General features: G+C 39.8%; 1 protein-coding gene across 11 annotated transcripts in view; it reads right to left on the minus strand.

Annotated features, from left to right (window-relative positions):
• evi5a (ecotropic viral integration site 5a) overlaps window positions 1-13,208 on the minus strand; it is a 280,753-nt gene that overhangs the window by 137,799 nt on the left and 129,746 nt on the right. For all 11 annotated transcript variants that reach the window (XM_043698799.1, XM_043698797.1, XM_043698800.1 and 8 more), the window contains 2 exons: window positions 4,551-4,685; window positions 2,171-2,311 (listed from right to left, as the gene is read on the minus strand). In XM_043698799.1, the coding sequence (XP_043554734.1) occupies window positions 2,171-2,311; window positions 4,551-4,685 (276 nt within the window). The remainder of the gene's footprint in view (window positions 1-2,170; window positions 2,312-4,550; window positions 4,686-13,208) is intronic.

Here is a 13,208-nt window from a genome sequence, read left to right on the forward strand (position 1 = left end):
CCGCACTATTTACTTGGGTGGCAACTTTCAGAGATCTGTGTACATGGACACCAAGATCCCTCTGCTCATCCACACTACCAAGTATCCGACCATTAGCCCAGTACCCCATCTTTTTGTTATTCTTCCCAAAGTGAATCACCTCGCACTTAGCTACATTGTATTCCATCTGCCACCTTTCTGCCCAGCTCTGCAGCTTCTCTATATCCTGCTGTAACCTGCCACATGCTTCCTCACTGTCAACAACTCCTCCGACTTTTGTGTCATCCGCAAACTTGCTCACCCAACCTTCTAACCCCTCTTCCAGGTCATTTATAAAAATGACAAACAGCAATGGTCCCAAAACAGATCCTTGCTGAACACCGCTAGTGACGGCACTCCATGAAGAAACTTTGCCATCAACTACTACCCTCTGTCTTCTTCCATCCAGCCAATTCCTAATCCAAACCTCCAACTCACCCTCAATGCCATATCTCCGTATTTTCTGCAGTAGCCTACCATGGGGGCTTTTGACACTGGGAATAATTTCTCCCCAATTAGTGCATTAAAACCCTTCATGATTTTGAGCACCTCCATCAGATCTCTCCATTACTTGCTCTGTTTGAATGAGAGCAATTACATTGTGCTACCAGAGAAAGTGTAACTTAAGCCTTGGGACCATTCCAGCCTACTCATGTTAAACTAGAGATAACTCCTAAAGAGAAGTGTCCAGAACTGGATACAACACTCTGGGTTAGGGCCTTTATAAAAGGTTTAATATAACTTCTGCCCAAGGGCCTAATCACTCCTTCCAGGTTAAACATCAATTTACTTGTACTTCTTTCAAATTAGTATATTGTATTTGCTGCTCACCAGGAGGTCACCACACTGAGCCTGCAAAACGACTATTCACCATGACTCTACTTCTTTCCCTTGTTCAGTTTTTGCATGAATGCAGCCACTGCCACATTAGTTAACAAATTGCAGCTCATGGGATTAATCATTTACAAGATGCTGTATTAAATGCTTCCAGAAAGTAAATGCATGCAACATCAGTCATGCTACCCTTCAATCCTCTCTGTTACTTCAAAGAACTACATTGGGTTAGTTAAACACTATTTGCTATTAACAATTCCTTGCTTACTTTCAATTAGTCACCCATACTTTATCAAATATCAGTTAATTTTGACTTAGATTAATTTTTCTAGCGGTTTCTTAACAGACACATTAGGCTAACTGTTTATCTGTACGTTTATTAAAGATTTCAAGGTTCACCTTTTATCTTGCCCATTAATCTATTCTCAAACCGCCACAGCAGCCAGTGAAATTTGTATTAAATAAAATCTGGAAATAAAAGTTATTGTAATGACAACCATGCAACCACGGTCCATTATTGAAAAAACCCAAATGGTTCACAAATGTCCTTCAGGGAAAGAAATATGCCATCATTACCTGATCTGGTTTACATGGGATTCCAGATCCATGGCAATGTGGTTAACCCTTAAACTGGTCAGAGGAGCCAACATCCCAAGAATAAATAATACAATGTAGTACTAACTTACTTCTGCTGAGCTTTTTGTTCCTTTCTTTGTTCTTCCCCCGCTTTTCAGTCAGGTTGTTTTTTTTACTAAATTATGAATCAGACTTCATTGAAAGCCCTGCCTTTTGGTGTAATTTTAACACTATATCTTTATTCACTTTGGGAGCATGAGCTTTATATGATCTTCAAGTGGAAAATTTACATGCAATTGTACGAGATGGTAGCTGTTGAGTGAATGTTGCAAAATTAGTTGAAACAAAATTTCCTTTACCAAAATGATGGTAAAATTGAATGATTCAAACAGTACACTGTAAGAAGTGTGAAAACTATGCAATGAGAGCACACTTGGGGAAAGTCTTGGGTGGGAAAATTAGTTTTTTTTGTCTCTACTGAGAAGTTGATGTTATCATCATGATATCTCTGACATGACAATGCATAACTTGCAGCATGAGATTGATCTGTACTCTGGAGATAAAGTAGCGTGCAAGAATAAACTACCACAGATCTAAATAATTGCTGTGCAATATTATACTTTATGTTGTAGCAGAGTTCAGATGGCCATGTTAGAAAGCAAGTCAAGGGTACAAAGAATTATTTAAGAAAACTTCAATAAACACTTCTCTGAATTTTTGCAAAATTACTAAGTCATCTTACCTGCCAGTGATCCTCCAAATCTTTAACTTGTTGCCGAAGTTCTTTCAGGCCCATCAATGCTTCTGCTTCTCTCAGTTTAACCCCTATAAGCTCCTCTTGCAACCTGGCCACGTTACTCTCATCAGGCAAGGAACTGTTTCTCTGTTAATAGAATCGGTTGAAAGAAACAATTTTCAGTGTGATGCCAGAATTTGGAATTGTACTGTTCCAGAAGCCCATAGATGCAGAATTCAGCAGACACGAGATACATAGTTAGTCAGGTGGTATAAGTATCATCCAGCACCAATGTGACAATATGCAAATAGCAGTAAACGCAATGGCTCAATGAGAGACCCAAGTACAGGCACAAACAAGGGCTTATCACATAATCAACACTGTTTCATAATATTCTTTGCAGTGCTGTGCCAGTTTGCTACTGAAGGCTCCCCGAGATATGATAATAGCTTAATAAGTTGATGGTTAAGTCTTCAACTTGCACAGCAAAGGCCAAGATCACTGCAATCACTTGTTAGTAGAACTATAGTATGCTGGTGATGGACAAATTAGTGCCCATCTGAAGAACTACAACAGTTGATGTTTTCACTGAGGCCTACAAGAGCTTGGAATGTACTCTGAACATCATAAAGATGAAAGACCTCTATGAACATGAGCATACACACCAACAACATTTCAAATATCAAACCTTCTATTAAGTTCTATGATTTCTCACTTTGCATATCTTGAAAATCATCAATTCAGTCTCTGACCTACTCTTGGAGGCACGAAATATATGGAGAGTCCAGTTTTGTCTCTGGTCAATGGTAACCTCCATGGTGTTGATTGTGGGAGATTCATTGATTGTAACACCATTGAATGTCAAGAGGTCTTGACCCCCTCGCTGCAGAAAGTCATTACCTGGAAGTTGTGTGTGAACTGGACTAGACATACAGGTACTGCGACCACAGGAGCAGGTAGGTGGCCTGGAATCTTGGTGTTTACCATGCCTCCTGACTCCCCAAAGCATGACCTTCATTTCCAAGGCACAAGTCAGTGAGATGGAATATTCCCCACTTGCTTCGATGGGTGGAGCTCCTACAACACTCAAGGAGCTGGACACCACCCAAATAGGAGCTGGACACCACCCAAATCAAAGCAGCCTCCTGGATTGCTACTGCAACTGCAAATATGCAAACGTTTCATCACCAACATAGCAGCATTAAGTGTATTCCATCTACAAAAGGCTACTGTACACAACGCACTACAGAAATTCACTAAGGTTCCACAGGCAGCACATTCAAAACACATGCCCATTTTTATCTAGAAGGACAATGGATGCCGTTACTTGGGAACATGATCACCGGCAAGTTCCCCTGTAAGCCACTTAGCATTAGCATTGTCGATCCACCTGCAGCAAACTGACTATAGCTTTTCAAGGTGGCAGCTCACCATCACCTTCGCAAGGGCAACTAAGGATGAGTGATAAATGTTGGCCCAGTCAGTGACCCTCCAAAGTCACAAATGAATAAAAAGCATAATATTGTGGATTTCATCTTCTGTAGTTCCTCAGCATTCTACTTTTAGTAGAGCTGTGGCTCAGTGGTATGACCGTCACCTTTTCTCAGCTTTGAGTCATAGATCCTAATCAAGTCACAGTCCCAGAAAATAAATCTAGAGATTGGAGCATAAAAATCTCACTGACGGTCCAAGGAAGTATAGCATTGTTAGAGGTGACATCTTCAAATGAAACCCTAAATTGCCTACTCCTCAAAGTACAAAATAAAAATCCCTATTTCAAAGAATGACAGCTGAGTTACCTCGGATGTCCTAGTCAATATGTATTCCTCAACCAATATTCTTTTGTTTTTTGAAAATCTGGTCATTATCAAACTGTAATCTTGGCCTACTCCATGATGACATGTAAGCCATGATTCCTAAACAGGAATAACCATAAATCTCTATCGCGGTGAACACCAGGGTTAAACAAGGCTGTCATTATGCTGGTCTGCCCCAGGACTCAATTCCTCTTTCGTGCCAGCTCCTCATAGCCCTTGAATTCATAATCTTTCAAAAATCCATAAACTACTCTTTAAATAGTTTGTGGATCTTGCTGTGACAACTTATGGTAGAGAATTACTCATCAAGTTGTTTTGGATAATAAATGCCCTAACAAAATGCTGGTCTGTACTGTTGGGTTTGACTGGAAAGCATTATTACTTAATTCATGCATGTGTTTCAATCGAAGTCTTAGTATCCAAACTTAGTCCTTCGCATTCAAGTTTTAACACTATGCAATCTGAAAAAATGGAAAAACAAGTTTCAGCAAATGATTTGTGGGGCTATAGATAAATGTCTGCTGCACTTTTTTTACATAAATCAAATGAATTGAATGTAATTCTGGTACCTTTTCAATATCCAAGATTTTGTCCTGCATCTCTTTAAGGGCACATTGAGATTCTGCTTCTCTTAATCTTGCCTGTACTAGCTCTGTCTCCAATTGTAGAACAAAATCTTCACTGTAACGCGGGTTGCATTTATGCTATAAAAGAACACAGCATTATAAAAATACTTCAGTGATGGTATCTGAAAATCAATATACACCACGCGTTTACCACTTTTACAAGATTGCAACAATAGTGGAAACAGGAGTTAAGCAGGCTAATAACACCAATGAAAGTTTTAAAGTCTAGTTTTATATGACAGTAATGGCAACAATTAAAATGTGTTAATAAACAATTACAAACTACAGCTAAGTAAAAATGGATCAAATAGGATAAGAAAATTACTTTAAGCAATCTATTTAAAATGAATTTTTAAAAATGAAGGATTTTGGTCTCATCACACAAAATACATATTTCACTGATGTAGATCTGATATACCTCAATAAAATGCTGATCTGTATTTCAAACACTTCAGCTGTTTATGTGCCATCATTGTATATTAAATCAAACCTTTTAGCATCACATAGAAATAGGCAGATCCACTAAACAAGATGCGTTTATTTTTGAATGTAAAACACAATGTACTGTATTCAAAATTCAAACTTTATTGTCCATGTGTTCTCAGTTCAGTTTTAGGTGCACACCTGATATTCAGACACAGCAGTTATTTCCACCACTATTGCATGTATGTACATCTAAGTCATCAAAAAACAAACAATTGGACAAAATGGGTGGACATTTAAAACACAAGATATTTTTCACCAGTGGTCAATGGCTCCCAACCAAAGTGGTTAACTCAGCAAATCTAAACATGAGGGGCTGGCTTAATTTTTCTTCACAGTTACAATAATCGAATCATAGTTTGAGTGTCAAAGAAAATGCTTAAACTACATTGCACAATTCATAAACACCCATGTTTCAAGTGTGACCTAAGGCTGTTTCGACAGACCATTTAAGAACGATACTGCAGGCAAGGCATTCCAATCTGCTGGTTCACTAGCATATAATCCTTTTGCATAATCACTAGCTAACATCTTCAAGCTTTCACCAACTACTTCCTTTCTACCACAGGACCAGGCTAGAATGAAGTTTTCCATTCTCTGCAACTATCATTAAACTATTAGAGGCCCAGGGGGGGCCTTTACAAGATGCTCTAAATCACAGAGCTCATAGAAACTGAGCAAAAAATACTGAAACAATTTTTAAAAAATAGGAATATCAACAGCCCAATCTAATAAAATAATGACAAGAGAAAATCCAATAAAAATCCATGCGGCAAGTTCCTATTATTTACTCTAAAACTTACATCTTTCAAATATAACCAAGACCCAAGAGAACACCACAACAGCCCTTGAGCCTGCTCTGCCAGTGATGGCTGACCTGTGGCCTAACTCCCGATACCCGAACTCCAGGCATGGTCTAGCTAGAGCTTGGTAGAAATCAAACATAATTTCTACCTTCTTGTAATGCACGCTAGGCCTGCAAATATAAAGAACAGCATTCCATTAGCTTTTTGATTATCTTTTGTGGCTAAGACAGACAGCTTAATGATCTGGATATGAATCCCTCTGTTTCTGTGGACCACACTGCTTCCAATTGGGAACAGATATTCTCACGAAATGCACGACAGAAATGTAGAGTTTATTTGGGGAGTACTTGCTGAGAATACTGAAAAGGTTTCTCCCACTAAGGCAGTATAGAGATGGTAGAGTGAAGGAACCTTGCATGACAAGACATATGGAACATCAAGTCAAGAGGAAGAAGGAAGCTTCGTTAAGGTTGAGGAAGCAAGGATCAGACAGGGTTCTAGAGGGTCACAGGAAGGAACTGGAGAATGGACTTAGAAGAGCTGGAAGGGGACATGAGAAAACCTTGGTGGATAGGATTAAGGTAAACCCCAAGGATTTCTATACTTATTTAAGGAAGAACAGGATGGCCAGAGTGAGGGAAGGGCCGATCAGGAATTGTGTAGGAACTGTGCCTGGAGTTGGAGGTGGAAGGGGAGGTCTTTCATGGATACTTTGCTTCAGTGTCCACTAGTGAGAGAGATCTTGTTATTTGTGAGGACAGCGTGAAACAGGCTGATACGCTCAAAACAGGTTGATGTTAAGGAGGAGGATGTGCTGGAAATTTTGAAAAACATGAGGATAATTAAGACCCCCGGGCCAGACGGGATATACCCAAGGTTACTAATGGAAGTGAGGGAAGAGATTGCTACGCCTTTGGCAATGATCTTTCTGCCCTCACCGTCCACTGGAGTAGTGCCAGATGATTGGAGGGTGGCAAATGTTATTCCCTTGTTCAAGAAAGGGGTTTGGGACAACCCTGGGAATTACAAACCAGTCAGTCTCATGTCTGTGGTGGGCAAATTATTGGAGAGGACTTGAGACAGGATTTGTGATTATTTGGAAAACCATAGCTTGATTAGAGATAGTCAGCACGGTTTTGTGAGGGGCAGGTCATGCCTACAAGCCTTTGAGGATGTGACAAAACACACTGAAGGTAGAGCAGTGGATGTCGTGCACATGGATTTTAGCAAGAGATAGTCAGCACGGTTTTGTGAGGGGCAGGTCATGCCTACAAGCCTTGTTAAATTCTTTGAGGATGTGACAAAACACACTGAAGGTAGAGCAGTGGATGTCGTGCACATGGATTTTAGCAAGGTATTTGATAAGGTTCCCCATGGTAGGCTCATTCAGAAAGTAAGGAGGCATGAGATACAGGGAAACCTGTCTGTCTGGGTACAGAATTGGCTGTATACAGATACAGAATATAGAAGACAGAGGATGGTAGTTGATGCAAAGTATTCAGCCTGGAGCTCAGTGACCAGTGGTGTTCTGCAACGATCCATTTGGGGTCCTCTGCTCTTTGTGATTTTTATAAGTGACTTGGATAAAGAAGTGGAAGGGTGGGTTAGTAGGTTTGCCTATGACACAAAAGGGTGGAGGAGTCATAGATAGGGCACATTCACAAGTTGTAGAGCTGGGCTGAGAAGTGGCAGATGGAGTTCAACCTGGAAAAGTCTGAAGTGATTCATTTTGGAATGTCGAATTTAAATGCAGATACAGGGCTAAAAGCAGAATTCTTGGCAGTGTGGAGGAACAGAAGGATCTTGGGATCCACGTCCATAGATCCCTCAAGGTTGCCTCCCAAGTTAATAGGGCTGTTAAGAAGGCATATGGTGTGTTGGCTTCCATTAATAGGGGGATTGAGTTTAAGAGCTCCAAGGTCATGCTGCAGCTCTATAAAGCCTTGATTAGACCACACTTGGAATATTGTGTTCAGTTCTGGTTGCCTCATTATAGGAAGGATGTGGAAGTTTCAGGGTGGGGGTGAAACGGAGATTTTCTAGGATGCTGCCTGAATTGGAGGCATGTCTTATGAAGAAAGTTTGAGGGAGCTAGGGCTTTTCTCATTGGAGCGAAAAAGGATGAGAGATTATTTGATAGCGGTGTACAAGATGAGGAGAGGAATTGATAGAGTGATAGCCAGAGACTTTTTCCCAGGATGGAAGTGGCTAACAAAAGGGTGCATAATTTTAAGGTGATTGATGGAAGATTTAGGGTAGATGTCAATGGTAGGTTCTTTGCTTAGAGAATGGTGGGTGCATGAAATGCACTGCCAGCAGTAGTAGTAGAGTCAGATACATTACGGACATTTAAGCAACTCTTGGGTCGGCACATGGATGATAGTAAAATGTAGGGTGTGTCAGTTAGTTTGATCTTAGAGGAGGATAAAAGGTCAGCGCAACATCAAGGATAGAAGGGCCTGTAGCATGCTGTACTGTTCTAGGTTATCATTTAGATAGTACCCCGTTTTAACCCAGATGACCTCTTATTTGACTACATTGAAATCTATTTGCCATTCTTTTGTCCGTTCACTTACTCGAACACTTTTTTTTCCACTTAAAGTTTCTATCTGCACTGCTTTCAATGTGAATTATTTTTTTTTTAACCAGAGGCAAATTTGGACCAGTGAATTTAGATTCCATCAGCTAGGCCATTAACAAATTTCCCGCCTCAGGCAACTGACTGTGTGGAGTTTGCACGTTCTCCCCGTGTCTGCGTGGGTTTCCTCCGGGTGCTCCGGTTTCCTCCCACAGTCCAAAGATGTGCAGGTCAGGTGAATTGGCCATGCTAAATTGCCCGTAGTGTTAGCTAAGGGGTAAATGTAGGGGTATGGGTGGGTTGCGCTTCGGCGGGGCGGTGTGGACTTGTTGGGCCGAAGGGCCTGTTTCCACACTGTAAGTAATCTAATCTAATCTAATCAAATATGCTAAGTGGATCCTGACACTCAATCAATCTCCTAACCTAACCAATATTTTCATTTTTATGTCATAAGCTTTAAATGCAGCTTATGAAGGAATTGATCATACACTGCTGAAGGAGACTCGAAGTTGAAACATTTTGTCTTGCTTTAGTTCTGATAAGTGCTAGTTGAAAAGGTTCAACTTCTGGTCTCCTGTTAGCAATGTTTAAGTTCTCTAATGCCAAACATGAAACACCTTCTTGAAAGTCCAGTTGATGAATATCCTTAGACATTTTCCTGTCTATCACTTCAGCCATTTTTTCAAAATCTCAACCAAATTTATGAGGTATGACCTATCCTTTAGAAATGCATGCTGATATTCTCTGATCAGCTGAGCATTTTAAAGGTGTATTTACTTATGAAATACAATAATTGATAAACATTGCTTTGCAAATACAGATCCTTTATACAATAAACATGAGGCGGCATTTTAACTACAGGTAAAGTCGCCGTAGTCCTAACAGATCATAAGGCTGCTTTCTCATTAGACAGAGACAACTGGCGTTGGTTGAACCAGAGGGTCCCCATGCTTCAGGTGAAGGGACAGGTTGAGAAGGACAGTCCTTCATGGCAACTTCAGCCAATATAGGAATTTAACTCACTCTGTTGGCATCACTCTGCATTACAAACCGGTTGTTCAGCCTACTGAGCTTACTGATCTATATAACGTGAGCAAGTGTGACGTTATTCACTTTGATTTTAAGATTGTAAAACAGATTCCTGTTCGAAAGCTGTTGTGACTTGTAAATGCTGATTCGCAGAGAGACTTGGGTATATTCATACAAGGAAGAAGAAACTAGCACACAAGTATAACAAACAATGAGGAAAACTACAGGAATAGAATGCAAGAGTAAAGAAGTCTTCATACAAATGCACAGGGCTGTGGTGACACCGCACCTGGAATACTGCACAGAATGTTGGTCACCATATCCAAGAAACAATATAGCTGGCATAGTTAGGTGGCCAGCAGGAGATACAGCATAAGTGACTAGATGGATATTTCGATGGAAAGGTTGTCCTATGACGAGAAATTGACTGAACCAGGCTTATTGAAAAGTTAATGTTTCAGTTTGTGGATGAAACAAAAACAAATGGGAAGGCATGTGGTGAGGATAAAAAACTCAGACGGATGGAATATAACGTGGAAAATGTGAGGTTATGTACTTGTCAGGGAGAATAGAGGAGCTGAACATTATTTAAATGGAGAAAGACCGCACAAAGCTACAGCACTATGGGACTTGGGTACAAATCACAAGAAGCTAGCATACAAGTTCACCAGATAATAGAGGCAGCAAATGAAATATTGGCTTTTATGTCAAAGGGAACGGAGTATGAAAATACGGAGATGCTGCTAAAACTACACAAGACACTAGTCAGACCACAGCTGGAATATTGTGAACAGTTTCGAATTCCTTATCTAAGAAAGATATGCTGGCACTGGAGGCAGTCCAGAGAAGTTTCACTAGGCTGATATTAATATGTTGCTGAAACTGTGTTGCTGGAAAAGCGCAGCAGGTCAGACAGCATCCAAGGAACAGGAGAATCGACGTTTCGGGCATAAGCCCTTCTTCAGAAGGGCTTTTGCCCGAAACATCGATTCTCCTGTTCCTTGGATGCTGCCTGACCTGCTGCGCTTTTCCAGCAACACATTTTCAGCTCTGATCTCCAGCATCTGCAGCCCTCACTTTCTCTCGATGATATTAGAAAGGGCTTATGCCCGAAATGTGAATTCTCCTGCTCCTCGGATGCTGTCTGGCCTGCTGTATTTTTCCAGCACCACACTTTTCAACTCTGATATTAATATGGAGAAGGGGTTGAGTAGGTTAAGTGTGTACACAGTGGAATTTAGAAGAATGAGGCGCAACTTTATTGAAGCATACAAAGATGCTTAGTTTCTCCAGCAATTTCTGTTTTGAACTTGAGGGGAGATATGCAGAGGTTGTTTCCCTTGTTGGAGATTCTGGGACCAGAAGGCACAATAAGAAGTTGCTCTTTTAAGACAAAGATAAGGAGGAATTTCTTCCCTTCGAGAATAATGAATGTATGGAATTCATTACTACAGAGGGCTAGACAGGCTGGGTCATTATAACATTCAAGGTTGAGATAAGACAGATTTTTAATCAGAAAGGGAACCAAGGGTTACGGGAAAAAGATAGCCATGTAGAGTTGAGGATTATCAGCTCAATTGAATGGCAGAGTAGCCATGAGCTGACTGGCCTAATTGTGACCTTATTCTCTCTGGAGTTTCAAAGGAAGGTGATCTCACTCAAACATTCAAGGCTCTTAAGACCCATGAAAAAGTAAATATTGTTTCACCGTCTCAGGATAATAAATTAACCACTTAGACTGAGCTACGGAGAAATTTCTTTACTCAAAAGGCTGCGAATCACTGGTTGTGAATTACTGAGGGTTGTAGATGCTCCATCAGAGTATATTCAGGGCTGAGACAGTTAGATTTTTGATACTCTCAGAGAATCCAGGGATTATGGGAAGATGGCAGTAAAACAGAGTTGAGGCAGATTAGCCATGATTGTACTTAATGGTGCAGTAGGCTCAAGAGGCCAGTTGTTCTACTCCTGCTACTATTCCTTTTGTTCTTGTCAGTCTACATTCAAGGAAGACTGGACATCTCCCCAGTCTTACTTCACTTCTCTAACCAGTTCACTGATGGAAAAAAATTGTTTTTCCATCAGACAGTGAATAACTTGTGTATTTTATGCTTTTAGTACTTTTCCATGCTTTTAACTCCACAATTTGAAAATGCAGTTAACACAAATAATATATCAAATATACCAAATAATGTCAGACAAAACTGCTTTAGAGCCCATCGCTTTTGAAATACAGTTTAGGTACAAGTCTGAAGCTGAATCACTGCCTGATTCTTTTTGCCACATTGCAAGCCTGTCAGATTTTTCAAATATTTAATACACAGAATATAATTTAATCAACAGATCCAGCTGCAATCAAACCACAGAGAACTAAGCCAGGTGGGCCACATATCTCTTAATCCAGTTATTAAATTACAACCTTTTATCCACTTTCTGCTATCTAGATATTTAGTCTCAGTCAATTAAGAACAATGCAAACAATTCACAGAGATACGTTGAAGTTATAACACAGAAACAAGCAATTACCAGGCCTAAATTTTATAAGGGGACGAGCATAATGCTTTTCAGCAAAATATTGTCATATAATTCACAACAAATGGCAAGTAAACATACATAAAAGAAACAAAAAGCGGAGTGTAACTACCAAATCATAAGTTGGAAATCCCTGATTACAAAGCTACGTATGATTACAAAATATGATTACAGTGATCTTAAATTGGCTGTTTGTACAAAGTAGAATACAGGTGACAGACTCAAGTTATACCACCAGATGCACCTTGCATTGGACTGCAAATGACTATTGAATACAAGTTTCTGAGATCCACTTCCCAGAGATCCAATTCTTCATGCAAGAAATTCATGTTACTGTAAAGAGAGTCCACTTTAATACACGTGAAGTCAAATTGGCAAACTTCACTCCATATTATGCTGCAATATGACATGGCAAGACAATATGTGAGAACAAGTGTATGACTGGACTCCACACAGAAAAACACAGGTTTGAATGACTTGTCTGGTGTTTCAAAATTCTATGATATGGTCCTCAAGTTATTCAGCCAATATCACAATGTTATGTTTAAAGTAATTCTGGTGCAATATATTGACTGTAATTGATTAATTTAATATTTGTTGTGAAATAACACAAGAAACACAGTAGCCCATTCGTTAGAAATGTATATATAGGTGTCAAGTGAGGATATATTTAAGCTTTTCTGTGATGTTTCTCAGTTGGCTAGAGTTTCAGCACTTAACATGAAGAGACACAAAATTACCAAATCAATGTGGTAATGGGAATAACTCACACTGCTTGAATCACCTTCAAAAGATGATGTGTAGGATGCAAAGTGAAAATAATATTGGAAGGAGGCTGCTGGAACTGAAATATCTATAGAGTCAGTCATGAAATCTATCAAAGAAAAAGAGAGATCCTATAACGTGGCCAAGAGCACTGGGAAATCAGAAGATTGGGAAGGCTATAAAAACAAACAGAGGATAACAAAGAGAGAAATAAGGAAGGAGAGGATCAAATATGAAGGTAGGCTAGCCAGTAATATTAGAAATGATAGTAAAAGTTTCTTTCAATACATAAGAAACAAACGACAGGCAAAAGTAAAACAATGGGCCACTTCAAACTGATGCTGGAAGCCTAGTGATGGGAGATAAGGAAATAGCAGGAGAACTTAACAAGTACTTTGCATCAGTCTT

The sequence above is a fragment of the Chiloscyllium plagiosum genome, chromosome 11 (genome assembly GCF_004010195.1).
Source record: "Chiloscyllium plagiosum isolate BGI_BamShark_2017 chromosome 11, ASM401019v2, whole genome shotgun sequence".
NCBI classification, from domain to species: Eukaryota; Metazoa; Chordata; class Chondrichthyes; order Orectolobiformes; family Hemiscylliidae; genus Chiloscyllium; species Chiloscyllium plagiosum.